The sequence below is a fragment of the Pelophylax lessonae genome (genome assembly GCF_965119305.1).
Source record: "Pelophylax lessonae genome assembly, chromosome: 1".
NCBI classification, from domain to species: domain Eukaryota; kingdom Metazoa; phylum Chordata; class Amphibia; order Anura; family Ranidae; genus Pelophylax; species Pelophylax lessonae.
In genome coordinates this window covers 635,884,120-635,904,745 of record NC_138768.1, presented here as the reverse complement: position 1 = coordinate 635,904,745, position 20,626 = coordinate 635,884,120, and the positions used below count along the sequence as shown (strand labels likewise).

The window sequence follows — 20,626 nt, the reverse complement described above, 5'->3', positions numbered from 1 at the left end:
CCAGCACGCCCTTGCTGCACAGTCATTCACTGGGAAGCTCAGTGTACTGTTGCTGCTCCTCCCGCAGCTCTAATGTAGCTGAGAACAGAGAGAATTTGATCACTTATAAAAAAAAAGGGAAGAAAGGTATTTATAATGTATTTTTATATCTATACACACGTTTTGCCTTTCATTTTTATATTAAACTGAATGTAGTGTTTTACAAGGTGATTGTTTACAATCACTTTAAAAGGAAAGTAAAGTGTATTTGTAGAAAGCACAAATACTTATAATTGAACGTTGATAACATTATCCACATCTGTTTTACGTGTATATCGAAAAATGATTTAAAAAAAAATACAATTTCTTTACGTTGGCTATCTATAGTAAGATTTTTTTAACCGATTTGAATCAAAGTTTAACTGATATGATCTTCAACTGGTTTGGTTGTACATGTACATGACCAGTTGTGTAAAATCCAAACTAGTAGCTGTTATATATCTAGATCAGTGGTCTCCAAACTGCAGCCCAGGGGGCAGATGCAGCCCTTTGATTGTTTTTATCCGGCCCTTGGGGCATTATTCCCCCCCCACTTTCAGCAACAGTGGGGAATAGTTCCTGCCACTGTTTTCCTCCTACCAACACCTATAGTGGGGTCATAGTCCTCTCACTAACACTAACATTGGGGCACTATTCTTCCCTATGACACCAACAATGGGGCATTATTCCTCTCACTAACAGCAATGATGAGACACCATTCCTCCTACTGACACCAATGATGGGGCACTGCATACTCCCACTAATACCAAAGATGGGGCACTGTTTACATCTACTGACAAAAACAACGGGGCATTATTCCTCCCACTGACACCAACAATGGGGCATTATTCCTCCCACTGACAGCAATGATGAGACACTATTCCTCCTACTGACATCAATGATGGGGCACTGTATACTCCCACTAATACCAAAGATGGAGCACTGTTTATATCTACTGACAAAAACAATGGGGCATTATTCCTCCCACTGACACCAACAATGGGGCATTATTCCTCCCACTGACATCAATGATGGGGCACTGCATACTACCACTAATACAAAAGATGGGGCACTGTTTACATCTACTGACAAAAACAATGGGGCATTATTCCTCCCATTGACACCAATGACAGGACACTGTATACTCCTCCTAATAACAAAGATGTGGCACTGTTTACTTCCGCTGACACCAGGACATTTTCTGATCCCACTGGCCACAGTTCGGCCCGTCTAAAGTTTGAAGAACAGTAAATTGGCCCATTGTTTACAAAGTTTGAAGCCCCCTGGTCTAGATCAAGCAATAAAAGAACAAAAGCAAATCGAATGAGCACAGACACTGGACAATGCAGTTGGTTTAATTCTTCCCATTAGATATCTAAACAGTTATTGATCAGAAACGTCCTTGATACATAGAAACCCTTTTTATACAAGGGATGAATATCTGGAAGATAAGGTTCAGAATAGCTGTAGCAAGAATAATGCGGGGTACATATTGGAAGTTTTTTTCGTTCAACCCAGTAGGCCGAACGAAAAAAAACGTACAGATTGTAGTACTAACACATCCAATGTTAGTATAGTGATCTCAATGCTGAGCAATTGTGTTCTGACAGAGGGACTGCATCCCCACAAGAACACAGTAATCAGTGCTTCCAGCCAATGGTTTTCAGCATGCTCGTTTGACAGGTCTCTGTCAGAAAAGAAACTGTACGCATGGGCCGAAAGTCGGCCGGTAACTGCCGAACCAAACGTTTTCAGGACGATTTTCGGCCCATGTATACCTAGCTTTAGGCATTAGCTTGAAACCTCATCAATATATGGCTTGTGTAACTGTTGTAGCTATATTTCCAGCACATTCCTTACATACACATTCTACACTGGTCAGGGGTAAGTATTTTGGTGTCCTAAATCTTATAACGTGTTAAGCTAAGAATACAGCACCTGCCTGACAGCATTGTTATACTCTTCTGTGTCCCGGAGAAGGAAGCCTGGATCCATCAGGGATGCTTTTAAGAAAAAGAACCACATCAATACGTTGCTGAGCAGGAATGTGATATGCCATTCCCAGAGATAATTATACGAGACAGGCACAATCTGTAGAAGACAGGAAACAGACAGAGTGTTTAGTCAGCAATACTCCACAATGTATAAGTTACAGAAATGGTGCTCACTCTTATAAAAAACAGCCTCAGATTTACTTCCATAGCCAATGCATGGTTGATAAGAAATTAATATTAATATTATACAGGATTTATATAGCGCCAACAGTTTGCTCAGAGCTTTACAATATAAAGGGGGACAGTACAATTACAATACAGTTTAATACATAAGAAATAGGAGGGCCCTGCTTGTGGAGCTTACAATCTAAAAGGGAGGGGGAGGTGGTACAAAAAGAAATAGCTGCAGTGGATGATCTGATGGAAGTGACTCAAGTAAAGTTTATTTAGGTAGGGTAGTATTCCCTAAATAAATGAGTTTTAAAGGATCGTTTAAAAGCAGACAGGGTAGGAGCTGATCGGACATACTGGGGTAGGAAGTTCCAGAGGATAGAAGAGGTTATGGAGCGGTCGTGGAGGAGAGTGTGGGAGGACGTAACAAGGGAGCTAGAGAGCAGGAGGTGTTGGTAGGTGCGGAGAGGACAATTTGGGCAGTATCTGCAGATGAGGTTGGTGATGGCTTTGTATGTTGTGGTTAGTTTTTGAATTTTATAGGTTGGGCTAGTGGAAACAGGTGAAGAGATTAGTAGAGAGGGGCAGCAGTCATGGATCGGTTAGTAAGGTGTATAAGTCTAACAGCAGCATTCATAATAGACTGAAGAGGGGATAGCCTGTGTAAAGGTGGGCCAGTGAAGAAGGAGTTGCAGTAGTCAAGGCAGGAAACAACCAAGGAGTGAATAAGCTATTTTGTTGTGTTGTTAGTCTGGAAGGGGCAAATCCTGGAAGTGCTGTGGAGGTTAACCTCCCTGGCGGTATGATTATTTCAGATTTTAGGTGCTGAAAGCGGTACCATTATTTTCTTAGTAATTCTTAGGGACGAGCAGCCCAAACCAACTATTTACATATGATTTTTTTTTACTGTGCGTTCTTCTTTATAACATCTCGGGTATGATAAAGTTTGAAACACAAAACCATAAATTATAATATAATAAATAACTATAAATAAGTTAAAGTATATATATATATATATATATATATATATATATATTACACACACACATATATATATTATATATATATGTACATATGTATGAATGTGTGTATATATATATATATATATATATATATATATATATATATATATATATATATATATATATATATATATATATATATATATATATATATATATATATATATATATATATAGATATATGTGTATGTCTATATATATATATATATATATATATATATATATATATACACACATGTATAAAAAGTACAGTAAAACTGCAGGAAAGGGCACTGGGGGCCAAACTAATGTCTATTTATTTTATTTTGTAATGTAATCTAATAGTATTAAAATATATATGCGTGTTTGTGTGTTTTACTGTTTGAATTTGCCGCCGGTTCCACCCCCCTGTGAGTGTCACGTCGCAGGAGATGGAAGCCAGGGCTCACAGCTTTGGGCGGAAGATCCGGCCACCGTATGCTGCAGGGACACATCGCAGGATCCCAGGGACAAGGTAAGTAACCTCTACCAAGATTCAGCGATGCTCCCTGGTGGTACCCCGAGTGTGGCTCGGGGTTACCGCTAATGGAACTAAAATTCCACCCCGAGCCACACTCGGAGAATACCACTAAGGAGGTTAAGGCAGCAAGATTTAGCCAGTGATTGGATGTAGGGGCTGAAGGAGAGGTCAGAGTCTAGGATTACACCTAGCACCCTGGTATGAGCAGAGGGACCAATGGTTGCGCTGTTGATCTCAATGGTAAAGTCATGGGCGGGAATGGGGGAGAAGGAAATATTACAAGTTCAGTTTTAGAAAGACTGTGTTTGAAGAAGTGGTGAAACATCCATATTGATATGCCGCTCAGTAAATTTATGATACATGAGGAGTTTGAGGGGGTGAGCAGAAGAGTAGAGAGATAGATCTGGGTGTGGTTGGTGTAAAGGTGGTATTGGAATGCATACAACAGAAAACACACACTACAGACAGATGTATGACTTTTTACTACAGATAAATATATATATATATATATATATATATATATATATATATATATATATATATACACACCGATCAGCCATACCATTATTACCATTGATGGATTAAGAGAATAACATTGATTATCTTGTTACCATGACATCTGAAAGTGGGTGGGATATATTTGTCAGCAATGAACATATTGTCCCCAAAGTGGATGTGTTGAAAGCAGAAAAAAGTGTAAGGATTTGAGTGACTTTGACAAGGACCAAACTGTAATGGCAACTCTAAAACTGCAGCTCTTGGGGGATGTTCCCGGTCTGCAGTGGTCAGGGCCTACCAAAAGTGGTCCAAGGAAAGAAAACTTGATCCAATAGAAGAGGTACTGTAGCTCAAATTGCTAAAACAACAAAAAAAAATGCTTGTTCAAATAGAAAGGTGTCATAACACACATGTCGGGTATAAGGGCTGAGTAGCCGCAAAACGATTAGGGTGCCCATGCTGACCCATGTCCACAGCCAAAAGTGCCTACACTGGGCAGGATCAGCACTGGACCACAAGAGCAGTGGAAAAAAGTAGCCTGGCCTGATGAATTTAAGAATGGTTTGAGGAACACAACAACAAATTTGAGGTGCTGACTTGGCCTCCAAATTCCCCAGATCTCAATCCAATCAAGCATCTGTGGGATGTGCTGGAAAAACAAGTTTGATGTATGGGGCCCTACCTTGCAACTTGCAGAACTTAAATGATCTGCAAATGACAGCTTAGTGCCAGATACCACAACTTTCCTTCAGAGGTCTATTGGAGTCCATGCCTCAATGGGTTATGGTGGGTGATCATAATGTTATGGCTGATCAGTGTATATGTACTGTACATATTACACACATACTTTCACCTTCCAAATAATTGTAGCGCACTTTGACCTTTTTGCAGTTAAGGTTGGTCACTGGCGAACCACCACCTTGCTGAATGAAAAGTGAAGGGGCACCCCCACAATATCCCTCCTCCTGAGCTCTCCATGCCCTGCTAAGCTGTAGTTTAACAAATGCTGTCCTCACTGTGTACATTTCTATTTTTAATTGTCAGTTTTGCTTAGAGTGTATCATTAGGATGCCATCATTTCAGTTATAATGTTGTGTAGCTTATCCCCCCTTTAAGTTTGATGTAACCCTCTTTGCCTGATGCTTAGAGGGCCACTGAACCCAATGAGCAGTGAGTGGTATTGCTGTGTGCAGGTGTCCCTATCTATTTTGCAGAGTGCAGTGCAAAACACCTTGTTAGAACTTTTCCTGACATCATTTGCACAGTATTTTACAAAACTAAAGCTGGCCATACATTATACAATTCTCTTAGCCAATTTCCTGTACCTTCAACTGTGTAGTACAAGGGCCTGCCTAATTGCATACAAATTGAAAGTGTTTAGGTTTGACCTCATATTATATGGTTTTGGTAAATCTAAAGGAAAATTGTACAAGAGAATTAATTGTACAGTATAATGTATGGCCAGTCTAACATGCTGTGTCCACTGCATTTTGGGCTTAGTCCACACCTACCCCTAAAGTGACTGGGTGACTGAATCAAGCAATTCTAGTTGCATTACTGTTTGATTTAACTATTCCAGGGAAAGACACTGCAAAATAGGGAAGATAATAATAAGTTAAGGTACCTAATCATCTTAATCAGTGTATAGTACAATAGCTATCTGAAAGTTTCAATTAGCTTTTGACTCTCATTTTACCTTAAAAAAGTACGTTGGGTATCCCCAAAGAAACAGATTGCCGAAAAAGAAGAGGATGGGTCCTTTTGATTTTCCTGGGCGACCAAACAACCATGTACTAAAGAGAAAAACAGACATTGTATTGAGGAATAAAGTATTAGAACCAACGTTTAGAGTAGCCAGCTCAACCCTCTAAAAATGAACACATATGAATTACACTGGTTCTGCTGCTAATTACAATGGAAATCAGATTCACTCCGTGCCTTACCAGTGTATTAGGACAGGTTCACATCTGTGCAGTGCATTTAGTTGTGTTTTACATAAACATACCATCGAACATATAGCGCACATTTTCATGAAAGCACATAAAAGAGGCAGCAAGCAGGACATTTTTTTAACAAACCATACCTAAAATGCACATAAAATGTACAGGTGTCAATGGGGCTCCAGTCACCTGTAATGTGGCTTAAAAGGGGTCAGGTAGTAACCCTAATTTAGCATGGTTTTTAAGTAGGCAAATGAGGGAAGGAGCAAGATAATGGGCATGTGGATTTAGCACTGATGTCTTGAAATACTGTGGTCCTGGGTCCAGATTAAAATATTATTGGTTCATGTCCAAATCGGCCCTGGTGTCCTTTAGCATACAGAAACTAATGTGAATGCTAGAGGAATGTATAGATGCTTTCTAAGGGATGCCCCTTTTGCTGCTGTATACATAACTGCATAGACCAGTGGTCTTCAAACTGTGGCCCAGGGGCCTGCATTTGGCCCTCTGCTTGACTTTTACAGCCCTTGGTGCACTATTCCTCCCACTGACATCAGACAATGGGGCACTATTCCTCTCAATGATACCAACAGTGCGGCGCTATTCCTTCCAATGATACCAAGCATGGGGCACTATTGCTCCCAATAAAACCAACAATGGGCACTATTTCTCCCAATGATATCAACGATGGGGCAGTATTCCTCCCAATGATACCAACAATGGGCACTATTTCTCCCAGTGATACCAACGATGGGGCAGTTATTCCTCCCAATGATACCAACAATGGGTACTATTTCTCCCAGTGATATCAACGATGGGGCACTAATCCTTTCAAAGTTACCAACGATGGGGCACTATTCCTCCCAATGATACCATCGATGGGGCACTATTCCTCCCAGTAATACCAGTGATGGGGCACTATTCCATCAAATGATACAAATAATGGGGCACTATTCCTCCCACAAAGTTTACTTCCATTGATTCCAGGAAAATTTCTGCTCCTACTGGCCACAATCAGGCCCCCCTAAATCTGAAGGACATTAAACTGGCTCTTTGTTTAGAAAGTTTGGAGACCCCTGGCATAGACCATCATGTCTAACTATTAAAGTGACACTAAATAATATACCTTTTCTCCAAAAATAATCCCTACACATCCATTACTTGATGGCCCTGTAATCTATTTTTTCATGAAATCGTTTCTTACTGTGTATTAGAGCTCCTAAACTTCTCCTTTTACCCATCAATTTTATTTGTTTAGAGCACGAGTATATATCACAAGTTAAGAATGCATACTTGAATTCCTTTTTAAACCAGGGTGTCAATTTTGAAGGTGGGTTTAACCCAGCAGCCGTGCTTCAGTCGCTACTGACAGGTGGTGAAGAAGCAATGTGATGCCTCCTCATTTTTACCAACAAATGCAGCACAACCACTTGCATTTCACACAGCTGCAGGGCATTTGCAGTGCTTCCCCATTTGCTGTAGTGTCTGGCATTGAGAGAGCTTGCCACCCACCAATAGCTACATGTCAGGTACACTTTGCTGCAGGTGTGAAGTGAAGCATCACAACTGCAGCATGTAAACACCCATACAAAAACAAAAAAGGGAAGACGGAAGCCCCTGCTGCATTACCCGAGTAAAAAGGTATTTGTAAAGTAAAATGAAACCATTAAAATGCATACTCACAAAAGGACAAAGGTGTACAGCATATAAATGGAACGATACCATGCAAGTGCTTCTACAACCTCACATTAAGCATGCTGACACGTTTCGGGGACATACCCCCTTTAGAGCTGTGCACAGCTGTGAGGTTGTAGAAGCACTTTCTACCTCCTGGTATCCTTCCATTTATATGTTGTACACTTTTGTACTTTTGTGAGTATGCATTTTATTGGTTTCCTTTTACTTTAATAGATACCTTTTACTCGGGGTAATGCACCAGGGGCTTTCTCCTTCCATTTCTTTGTTTTTGTAGTTCCACACTGGATACCCCTATCTGAGGAAGGCTGCATCCTCCGGCATTGGACCATGTATGTGATGTGTCGGGGGTGGTTGGCAACCACATGTCTAAATGAAGCCTAAGACATAATAGTGCTCATTACTCCTAGTAGGGTACTCCATAGTATAGAATTTATTCAAAAGGTGGTGTAGTAGGTAATATTTGAAAATGCTGCTCCTAGTAAAGGATAATAACAGGACCTCTAGAGGCAGGGACATGTCTGAATAACACTTATAAAAATAAATATGTTAAAATCTAAAGCATAACATACTGAATGAACAAAAATAACAAATATAACTTTGTGAAAAAAATACCTCCAATCAAACTTAGCATTGAGATTTTTTGACTGTATGATAGCTTTGTGCAGAAATGAGACTATTTCTTTGGATTTACGTCCCTTAGCCAGACGGAGTGGAGTGTTCCTATTGTTATCTTCTCCTTCCAGCTCTACTCCATCCTGTAAAATAACAAAATGCCTTTTATATTTAAATGCATTAATAAAAATCCAACAAAAGAAGGATATATATATATATATATATATATATATATATATATATATATATATATACACACATTTTAGGCACTTCTACTGTATATACATTTTTAGACACAAAATGCTGAGGATGCTTTCAAACCATCCCTTCCAAATCTCTTTGATCTTTGGTTTTTCTGCATATACAGAAAAGAAGAGGGGTCCAAAATTCCAGTAGAGAGGTGTAAGAAACTCATTGATGGTTACAGGAAGTGATTTATTTCAGTTATTTTTTCCAAGTGGTGTGCTACCAAACATTAAATTAAGGGTGCCAATAATTTTGTCCAGTTATTTTTTGGAGTTTTGCAAGAAATGTGTCAGATTTGGCTTCTTGTTTCTCTACTTTGTTGTGTTATACCAATACAAATAAAATAAATAAACATGAGAATACCTAAGGCTACATTCACACCTGAGCGTAGCGTTTTTCGCGCGTTTTTTACCGCGATTTTTGCGGCGTTTTTTACCGCGATTTTACCGCGATTTTTACCGCGATTTTTGTGCAGGCGTTTTTAGATTCAATAGAGATCAATGGAAAACGCCTGTAATCTGCCCAAAAAGAAGCTCATGTACTTTTTTGAGCGTTGGGCGTTTTGTATACAGCTTCAAAACGCTCAGATGTGAACAGGGGCCATTGAAATGAATAGGATTTGTCTTGTTGGGCGTTTTGAGAGCTGATCCTAGAGCAGAAAAACGCCCCAAAAACGCCCCAAAACGCCTACATGTGAACGGAGCCTAAACATTTGCAATTGCAACAGTTTTCTGTGCAAAGTGGTGCATTATCTGACAGAAATTCAGGGGTGGCAATATTTTTGGCCATGACAATAGTTCTTTATGACTTTAATTGTATGTTTGGGGTCGTTGTCCTGTTTCAGAATAAATTAGGTACTGATTAGACCCCTCCCTGACGGTACTGCTTGATGGATAAATATTTGCCTATACTTTTCAGCATTGAAGAAACCAATAATTCTGACCAAAACCTCAAATCCATGTGCAAAAATACAGCTGCAGCCCCAAACCTGCAGGGAACCTTCACCATGCTTCACGGTTGCCCCGCAGACACCCATCCTCTCTAGGCATTCAAACTGCCTTCTGTTACTGCAAAATATTTCTAACTTCAGTCTTGAGCTCGTGTCAAACACAAGTCCCGCTGGCCAAATTCATCCGCCTTTTCATATGGTCCTTTCCCCTCTTCTGCAGCTGTGGCACTCCCCTCATCTCTGCCCCACTCTGTCGCAGCATTCAGCAACAGAGAGGAGGACAGAACTCCCCCTACAGATCCTTCACACGCCTGTTTAGCTGCAGCACCCCCTCGTCTCGGCCCCCACCTTGTCCCAGCAGTTGGCAGCAGAGAGAAGGACATAACTCCGCTTACAGATCCTGCGCCTCTCTGCAACCGCAGCACCCCCTCGTCTCGGCTCCCACCTTGTCCCAGCAGTCGGCAGCAGAGAGAAGGACAGAACTCCTATTACAGATCCTGCACCTCTCTGTGCAGCCACAGCACCCCTCGTCTCCTACTCCCCTGTCCAAAAAAAATACTGACCCTGAGCTTTGTTCCTGACCTTGACCCAAACACTAACACTGGCACTGACCTAGATCAAACCCTAACCTAGGTTTTATTTTGTTTTACATTTTTTTATTTTAAATTCTTTATTTAAAGGTATGCAGCAAAACATTACAGCATGACACGGCAAACCATAATCGATGATATCCGTTAATAGAATTGTATATAACAAGAACCAGGAATTTATAGATATCAATAAAGTAACAGATAAGGTTCTAGCACAACAATATAAGTAGTCTATAAACTTCAAGCCATATCCTTTACGGCAAATATTTATTATTATTATAATTTTTTTTTTTTTGCACACACTTTTTTTTCTCTTTCTCTCTGCAAGGACAGAGAGAGAGATAGGGTGTATCCCTCGCCTCCATTCACACAGAGAAAAAACATGGGGGTGGGCTTCACAGTGACTGATCACTGTGATAGCCAAACAGAGGCTACCACAGCGATCAGGTGACCCGGAATCGGAGGTTCCAAGTCCCGATCCTTACTATGGGGCCTGGGGCTCTTGGTGAGACCCTGGTCTCTGTGCTGGTGGAAAAAACATAAATATGCAGCCCTACAAAAAAAAAGCCCAGTCCAGTGGGGCCACATATTTGCAATAACCTCTGTACCAAGGGGTTGATAAATAAAAACTGGTTATTTTTTGTTTATAAAACCATCCTCACTTTTTAGTATTTTTCCACAAGTTCCTGAAATGTTTGCACACCATAGACACTCCATTGGAAAGAAACAGCCCATTTATACCAGTACCCAAACAGTTTGCAAAACGTGGGCTGATTTCTGACTCATACTACTTGATGATATACCTAATCTAAGGGGCCTAAAGTGGTTCTAAGGGAAAAAGGTTTTTTTTTTTTTAATCTTAATGCATTCTCTGTATTAAGGTAAAAAACCTTTTAAACTTGCTCCCCCCTCTTAAACACTTACCTGAGCCCGATTTCGATCCAGGACTGTGCCCTTTTGCAGCAGCTTTTCTCCGCTCTCTCTTCTCACAGGAGACTCGGCGGCAGCAGGAGCAGCAGTCATTGGCTCTTGCTGCTGTCAGTCAAAACCAGTGAGGAGGGAGTGAGGGGCAGGGCTGAGTCATGCTTTATGTGTCTATGGATGCACACAGTATTATTATTATACATAATTTTGTTTTATTTAAGGCTAATATTATAATGAATAAAAATAAGGCCTTACAGTCACTTTAAATAGAGGTCACGACTTACGTATATCTGTTTATGTAAAGAGGGTTCCTTAACACCTAGATCACAGTATAGGTGATCACCATCTGGGGTATTGAGTTCCTTCATTATAAATTGGCATGATCTGCCCTGAGTTTACTAAGGAATTACTGTGTTGCGAACCATAAGAATCTTCTGAATACGCTATATATACTTTGTTTAAAATTGTTAAAGCGGTAGTACACTCCGCTTTTTATCTTTTACCTACAGGTAAGCTTATAATAAGGCTTTCCTGTAGGTAAAACTAATATCTCCTAAACTTGCACGGTTTAGGAGATATTCGCACTGCATGCAGTCGCTGACACCAGCGGTGCCTGCGCTCTGAGGGTCCACCGGACCTTCAGAGCTCCTTGCCTGCTCCTCGCCGGAAAGTGAACTCCCGCGTACATGCGCGGCTCTGGCCACTCACAGGGCCGGAGCCGCCGAGAGAATGTGACTGCTCCCTCAGCGGTGTCCGGGTGACCGTGTCGGGACTTTGTTCTAAGGTAAGTATTTCATAATGAGCTAGTATGGGATGCATACTAGCACATTATGCCTTTGTCCTGCAGGGTTTGCTTTTTTTTTTTTGTTTTTTTTTTGGTGAGGATACAACCGCTTTAATGGATGGTTTTCATTTGTTACATTTAATTCTTGCAAGACTTTCCCTTGATGTTTATCATTCAGCTACAAAAACATTTTTTAGTTATCACTAGCATCTTTATTTGCTAATACTTTGTATAAAGCGGAACTAAACTCTCTCAGGCTCCATGCACACCAGTGCTTTTTTAATCTCCTAGAACAGGGGTAATGAATTAAAATTCAAGGAGGTCCGGTCGCTAAAATTTTCTTTGGACCGAGGTCTGAATCTGAAGTCTGTGCTATGACTCAGAAAGATGGGCAAAACAAAACGTGTTCATCAGCGTTGCTCTTAACATAAAATATGCCCATTTGAGTGCCCCTTAACATAAAATGTGTCCATCAGCGTGACCCTTAACAGAAAATAAGGGGCACGCTTGATGGGCACATTTTATGTTAGGGGGCACTCTGATGGGCACATTTTATGTTAGAGGGCACTCTGATGGGCACATTTTGTTAGGGGGCACGCTGATGGGCAAAACAAAACGTGTCAATCAGCGTTGCTCTTAACATAAAATATGCCCATTAGAGTGCCCCTTAACATAAAATGTGCCCATCAGAGTGACCCCTAACATAAAATGTGTAAAATGTGCCCATCAGAGTGCCCCCTAACATAAAATGTGCCCACCAGAGTGCCCCCTAACATAAAATGTTCCCATCAGAGTTCCCCCTAACATAAAATGTGCCCATCAGAGTGCCCCCTAACAAAAATGTGTCCATCAGCGTGACCCTTAGCATAAAATTTGCCCATCAGCGTGCCCCTTAACATAAAATATGCCCATCAGCGTGACCCTTAACATAAAATAAGGGGAACGCTGATGGGCACATTTTATGTTAGGGGGCACTCTGATGGGCACATTTTATGTTAGGGGGCATTCTGATGGGCATATTTTATGTTAGGGGGCACTCTGATGGGAACATTTTATGTTAAGGGGCACGCTGATGGGCAAAACAAAACGTGTCCATCAGCGTTGCTCTTAACATTAAATATGCCCATTAGAGTGCCTCTTAACATAAAATGTGCCCATTAGCGTGACCCTTAGCATAAAATTTACCCATCAGCATAACCCTTAGCATTAATTATGCCCATCAGAGTGACCCTTAGCAAAAAATGTGCCCATCAGCGTGACCCTTAACATAAAATAAGGGGCATGCTGATGGGCACATTTTATGTTAGGGGGCACTCTGATGGGCACATTTTATGTTAAGGAGCACGCTGATGGGCAAAACAAAAACGTGTCCATCAGCGTTGCTCTTAACATTAAATATGCCCATTAGAGTGCCCCTTAACATAACATTTGCCCATCAGCATGACCCTTAACAACATAAAATAAGGTGCAAGCTGATGGGCACATTTTATGTTAGGGGGCACTCTAATGGGCATATTTTATTTTATGGGGCACTCTAATGGGCACAAATGTGCCCATCTGTGTGCCCCTTAACAAAATATGCCCATCAGTCTGCATTTTATAAAAATAAACATCCCCCTAAAAAAATGTGCCCCACATACCTTTGGGAGCAGAAAATGTCAGAGCCAGGAGCCGTGAACATCAGGGGGGCGGGGCGGGGCGTGCATGTGATGTCATGCCCCAGCTCGTAGCTAGGCTGGGTGTGAGTCAGGAGCCGCAGTTAGGAGCAGGGAGGCGGGGCGCGCACGTGACGTCACGCCCCAACTCGCGGCCGACTGGCAGGGAGGCGAAGAATGAAGCAGGGGGCGGGGCGCACACACGGGATGTCACTGGTTGCTGGTACACCCGCGGTCCCAGCAAACCAATGACTATTTACAGTGGCGGCCTGACGGGTCCGGGCGGAAGCATCGTGCGGGCCGCTCCTGGACCGCAGGCCGCCATTTAATGACGGCTGTCCTAGAAGCTGTTTATTAGCATTCTTTCTGCTCCTAGAAGCTAAATAGTGTTATCCTATGTGTCCACGCACACTACTTTAGGATATTAGCATTTTATGAGCTTCAGATTCTAGGAGCAGAAAACATATCGTTTTTGTAGAGTTTCTTGGAGCGTTTTTCCAGCAGAAAAAATGCTAAATGCTCCTAACTGCTTCTAAATGCTACTAAAACAGTTTTTTTTTAGCTAATGCGCCGAAATGCTTCTAAAAGCTACTAAAATGTTACTAGAAGCTGGCACAAAAATGCTAGTATCAGCCTTTTTCATCCAGCATTTTTTTCTAGCTTTATTTTGAGCTTATGAAAAACGCTAGTGTGCATGGAGCCTAACTATTTTTATTCCTCATGCTGCTAGCCTTAGTAAATAGATAGGAAGGTATATTATATTTACTTGTACTGAACTTTTTTTTTTTTTTTTTTATATTTCTTCAGGTGCTTCCTGGTTTCTGGCCTAGGCCAAAATGATGTCATACATCCCAGGAGTCTTCATGGGCATTTTTTTTTCTTTCATATGGAGGAGGAGGGCTTAGCTAAGCACACCTATCTTCCTGCATGCCTGACCAGCAGCCCATGCATATTTGACTGCGCATGCGCAATATTTTCTATGGTGTCTTCACTTTAATGGAAGATGGATTCAAGACAGCCGTGCCTAGAAATGCTAGGGGGTGATTTTCAAAGTGATATCCAAATAAAATAAAGCATGGAGACATGGGTGGTTCGTTGAGCTTTCTTTGAATATTAACCTCTTTTGGACCGCCCGCCGCAGATATACCCTCCTGCGCGAACCAACGTAGCCTTGCTGCTAGGAAGGCGAACGCACACCGCCGGCGACACGCTTCGGCCCTCAGTCGGCAGCGGGGACTCCGATGCATGGGGCCTGTGGCTCTGATTGCTGCCAGCCACCCGTGATCGCTCCCCACTGAGAGAGAAGGACGGCAACTGTTTTAAACACAGCTGACAGTTCTTCTCTCTGGAATGATCATAGAGCGCCTGTGATCCTTCTATATAGGAACACAGGTCGCTGTCTCAGCCCATCCCCCATACAGTTAGAAACACGCCCCTAGGTACACATTTATCCCCTTGATCACCCACAGTGTTAACCCCTTCCCTGCCAGTGCCATTATTACAGTAACAGTGCATATATTTAGCACTGATTACTATAGTAATGTCACTGGTCCCCCCAAAAGTGTCAAAAATATCAGTTAGGGGTCCGATCTGTCTGCCGCAATGTCGCAGTACCGCTAAAATTCGCAGATCGCCACCATTACTAGTAAAAAAAAAAAAAAAACAACACACATGACATAAATCTTTCCTGAATTTAGTAACTTTTGCGCAAACCAATCAAAATACGCTTATTGCGATTTTATTTTACCAAAAATATGTAGCAGAAAACAATGTGGCCTAAAATCCTAAAATGTTAAAAAAATTTGATTTTTACATTTTTTTTGGGGAATGTTATATAGCAGAATGTGAAAAATATTGTTTTTTCAGAATTGTCGCTCTTTTTTTGTTTATAGTGCAAAAAATAAAAATCGCAGAGGTGATCAAATATCACCAAAAGAAAGCTCTATTTGTGGAAAAAAAGGACATCAATTTTATCTAGGTACAGTGTCGCACAACCGCACAATTGTCCGTTAAAGTAACGCAGTGCCAAATCGCAAAAAATAGCCTGGTCATTAAGGGGGCAAATCCTTCCTGTCCAGAAGTGGTTAAAAATGATTTAAATAACGTTTCTGTTTTGTGATACTCAGATACAGTTAAGTTCCTCTTTAAGCAGTTTTCTTAAAACTCACTTTCACCATGCAGAGTGTATAACAGCCCTCCCACATGAGATCCGTTTGAGATCTCTTCTGGGGAACATGTCCTCTGGCCAAAAAAAAGGCACAGTTGGGGGCGGGACCTGCGTTCTGTTTTAGAACTTGGATTTTCTAGATTAAAGCCTCATATACACTACCAGTGGCGGCTGGTGCTCCAAAATTTTGGGGGGGGTGCAAAAAGAAAAATGTAATAGGTATTGCTTCGCGTCAAAAAACGCAGTAAAAAATTGCGTGACTTTGAAGTCATGGTATAGGCATGGCACAGGTGATGGTATAGGCATGGCATAGGTGATGGTACAGGCATGGCACAAGTGATGGTACAGGAGATGGTATAGGCATGGCACAGATATGGTATAGGCATGTCACGGGTCATGGTACAGGAGATGGTATATGCCCCCTTTCAATGCAGTGACCAGCGTACATGCCCCCTTTCAATGCCGAGACCAGTGTACATGCCCCCTTCAATGCAGAGTTCAGCGTGCGTGCCCCCTTCAATGCAATGAACATTGTGCTGTGCCCCCTTCAATGCAATGAACATTGTGCTGTGCCCCCTTCAATGCAATGAACACTGTGCTATGCCCCCTTCAATGCAATAAACACTGTGCTGTGCCCCCCCAATGCAGAGTTCAGCGTGCATGCCCCCTTCAATACAACTGTGCTGTGCCCCCTTCAATGCAATGAACAATGTGCTGTGCCCCCTTCAATGTAATGAACAATGTGCTGTGCCCCCTTCAATGCAATAAACACTGTGCTGTGCCCCCCTCAGTGCAATAAACACTGTGCTGTGCCCCCTTCAGTGCAATAAACACTGTGCTGTGCCCCCTTCAATGCAATAAACACTGTGCTGTGCCCCCCCAATGCAGAGTTCAGCGTGCATGCCCCCTTCAATACAACTGTGCTGTGCCCCCTTCAATGCAATGAACAATGTGCTGTGCCCCCTTCAATGTAATGAACAATGTGCTGTGCCCCCTTCAATGCAATAAACACTGTGCTGTGCCCCCTTCAGTGCAATAAACACTGTGCTGTGCCCCCTTCAATGCAATAAACACTGTGCTGTGCCCCCTTCAATGCAATGAACACTGTGCTGTGCCCCCACAATGCAGAGTTAGCGTGCATGCCCCCTTCAATGCAACTGTGCTGTGCCCCCTTCAATGCAATGAACAATGTGCTGTGCCCCCTTCAATGCAATAAACACTGTGCTGTGCCCCCTTCAATGCAATAAACACTGTGCTGTGCCCCCTTCAATGCAATAAACACTGTTCTGTGCCCCCTTCAATGCAATAAACACTGTTCTGTGCCCCCTTCAATGCAATAAACACTGTTCTGTGCCCCCTTCAATGCAATGAACACTGTGCTGTGCCCCAACAATGCAGAGTTCAGCGTGCATGCCCCCTTCAATGCAATAAACACTGTGCTGTGCCCCCTTCAATGCAATAAACACTGTTCTGTGCCCCCTTCAATGCAATTAACACTGTGATATGCCCCCTTCAATGCAATTAACACTGTGCTGTGCCCCCTTCAATGCAATAAACACTGTGCTGTGCCCCCTTCAATGCAATAAACACTGTGCTGTGCCCCCTTCAATGCAATAAACACTGTGCTGTGCCCGCTTCAATGCAATAAACACTGTGCTGTGCCCCCTTCAATGCAATGAACACTGTGCTGTGCCCCCACAATGCAATAAACACTGTGCTATGCCCCCTTCAATGCAATAAACACTGTGCTGTGCCCCCTTCAATGCAATAAACACTGTGCTGTGCCCCCACAATGCAGAGTTCAGCGTGCATGCCCCCTTCAATGCAACTGTGCTGTGCCCCCTTCAATGCAATGAACAATGTGCTGTGCCCCCTTCAATGCAATAAACACTGTGCTGTGCCCCCTTCAATGCAATAAACACTGTGCTGTGCCCCCTTCAATGCAATGAACACTGTGCTGTGCCCCCACAATGCAGAGTTAGCGTGCATGCCCCCTTCAATGCAACTGTGCTGTGCCCCCTTCAATGCAATGAACAATGTGCTGTGCCCCCTTCAATGCAACTGTGCTGTGCCCCCTTCAATGCAATGAACAATGTGCTGTGCCCCCTTCAATGCAATAAACACTGTGCTGTGCCCCCACAATGCAGAGTTCAGCGTGTGTGCCCCCTTCAATGCAACTGTGCTGTGCCCCCTTCAATGCAATAAACACTGTGCTGTGCCCCCTTCAATGCAATAAACACTGTTCTGTGCCCCCTTCAATGCAATGAACACTGTGCTGTGCCCCAACAATGCAGAGTTCAGCGTGCATGCCCCCTTCAATGCAATAAACACTGTGCTGTGCCCCCTTCAATGCAATAAACACTGTGCTGTGCCCCCTTCAATGCAATAAACACTGTGCTGTGCCCCCTTCAATGCAATAAACACTGTGCTGTGCCCCCTTCAATGCAATGAACACTGTGCTATGCCCCCTTCAATGCAATAAACACTGTGCTGTGCCCCCTTCAATGCAATAAACACTGTGCTGTGCCCCCTTCAATGCAATGAACACTGTGCTGTGCCCCCACAATGCAATAAACACTGTGCTATGCCCCCTTCAATGCAATAAACACTGTGCTGTGCCCCCCTTCAATGCAATAAACACTGTGCTGTGCCCCCACAATGCAGAGTTCAGCGTGCATGCCCCCTTCAATGCAACTGTGCTGTGCCCCCTTCAATGCAATAAACACTGTGCTGTGCCCCCTTCAATGCAATAAACACTGTGCTGTGCCCCCTTCAATGCAACTGTGCTGTGCCCCCTTCAATGCAATGAACACTGTGCTGTGCCCCCTTCAATGCAATAAACACTGTTCTGTGCCCCCTTCAATGCAATGAACACTGTGCTGTGCCCCAACAATGCAGAGTTCAGCGTGCATGCCCCCTTCAATGCAATAAACACTGTGCTGTGCCCCCTTCAATGCAATAAACACTGTGCTGTGCCCCCTTCAATGCAATAAACACTGTGCTGTGCCCCCTTCAATGCAATAAACACTGTGCTGTGCCCCCTTCAATGCAATAAACACTGTGCTGTGCCCCCTTCAATGCAATGAACACTGTGCTATGCCCCCTTCAATGCAATAAACACTGTGCTGTGCCCCCTTCAATGCAATAAACACTGTGCTGTGCCCCCTTCAATGCAATGAACACTGTGCTGTGCCCCCACAATGCAATAAACACTGTGCTATGCCCCCTTCAATGCAATAAACACTGTGCTGTGCCCCCCTTCAATGCAATAAACACTGTGCTGTGCCCCCACAATGCAGAGTTCAGCGTGCATGCCCCCTTCAATGCAATAAACACTGTGCTGTGCCCCCTTCAATGCAATAAACACTGTGCTGTGCCCCCTTCAATGCAATGAACACTGTGCTGTGCCCCCACAATGCAGAATTCAGCGTGCATGCCCCCTTCAATGCAACTGTGCTGTGCCCCCTTCAATGCAACTGTGCTGTGCCCCCTTCAATGCAATGAACACTGTGCTGTGCCCCCTTCAATGCAATAAACACTGTGCTGTGCCCCCTTCAATGCAATAAACACTGTTCTGTGCCCCCACAATGCAGAGTTCAGCGTGCGTGCCCCCTTCAATGCAACTGTTCCGTGCCCCCATCAATGCAGAGTTAAGCGTGCGAGCCCCTTTCAATGCAGAGCGCCACAGCATTGTTCCCAATCACTGCAGAGCGCCACAGCATTGTCCCCAATCACTGCAGAGCGCCACAGTATTGTACCCCAATCACTGCAGAGTGCCACAGCATTGTCCCCCAATGATTGCAGAGTGCCACAGCATTGTCCCCCAATGATTGCAGAGCGCCACAGCATTGTCCCCCAATGGTTGCAGAGCGCCACAGCATTGTCCCCCAATGATTGCAGAGTGCCACAGCATTGTCCCCCAATGATTGCAGAGCGCCACAGCATTGTCCCCCAATGATTGCAGAGTGCCACAGCATTGTCCCCCAATGATTGCAGAGCGCCACAGCATTGTCCCCCAATGATTGCAGAGCGCCACAGCATTGTCCCCCAATGATTGCAGAGCGCCACAGCATTGTACCCCAATGATTGCAGAGCGCCACAGCATTGTCCCCCATTTATTGCAGAGTGCCACAGCATTGTCCCCCAATTATTGCAGAGCGCCACAGCATTGTCCCCCAATGATTGCAGAGCGCCACAGCATTGTCCCCCAATGATTGCAGAGCGCCACAGCATTGTCCCCCAATGATTGCAGAGCGCCACAACATTGTCCCCCAATTATTGCAGAGCGCCCACAGCATTGTCCCCCAATGATTGCAAAGTGCCCACAGCATTGTCCCCCAGTTATTGCAAAGCGCCACAGCATTGTCCCCCAATGATTGCAGAGCGCCACAGCATTGTCCCCCAATTATTGCAGAGCGCCACAGCATTGTACCCCAATGATTGCAGAGCGCCACAGCTTTGTCCCCCAATGATTGCAGAGCGCCACAGCATTGTCCCCCAATGACTGCAGAGCGCCACAGCATTGTCCCCCAATGATTGCAGAGCGCCACAGCATTGTCCCCCAATGATTGCAGAGCGCCACAACATTGTCCCCCAATGATTGCAGAGTGCCAGCATTGTCCCCCAATTATTGCAGAGCGCCACAGCATTGTACCCCAATGATTGCAGAGCGCCACAGCATTGTCCCCCAATGATTGCAGAGTGCCACAGCATTGTCCCCCAATGATTGCAGAGTGCCAGCATTGTCCCCCAATGATTGCAGAGTGCCACAGCATTGTCCCCCAATGATTGCAGAGTGCCACAGCATTGTCCCCCAATTATTGCAGAGTGCCACAGCATTGTACCCCAATGATTGCAGAG

At 43.6% G+C, this 20,626-nt stretch overlaps 1 protein-coding gene across 1 annotated transcript in view; it reads right to left on the bottom strand.

Annotated features, from left to right (window-relative positions):
* Positions 1 to 20,626, bottom strand: part of LOC309562456 (uncharacterized protein) — a 117,974-nt gene that overhangs the window by 23,607 nt on the left and 73,741 nt on the right. The window contains exons 5-7 of the mRNA XM_082266686.1: positions 8,452 to 8,594; positions 5,898 to 5,994; positions 1,957 to 2,109 (exon numbers count right to left, since the gene is read on the bottom strand). Of these exons, the coding sequence (XP_082122812.1) occupies positions 1,957 to 2,109; positions 5,898 to 5,994; positions 8,452 to 8,594 (393 nt within the window). The remainder of the gene's footprint in view (positions 1 to 1,956; positions 2,110 to 5,897; positions 5,995 to 8,451; positions 8,595 to 20,626) is intronic.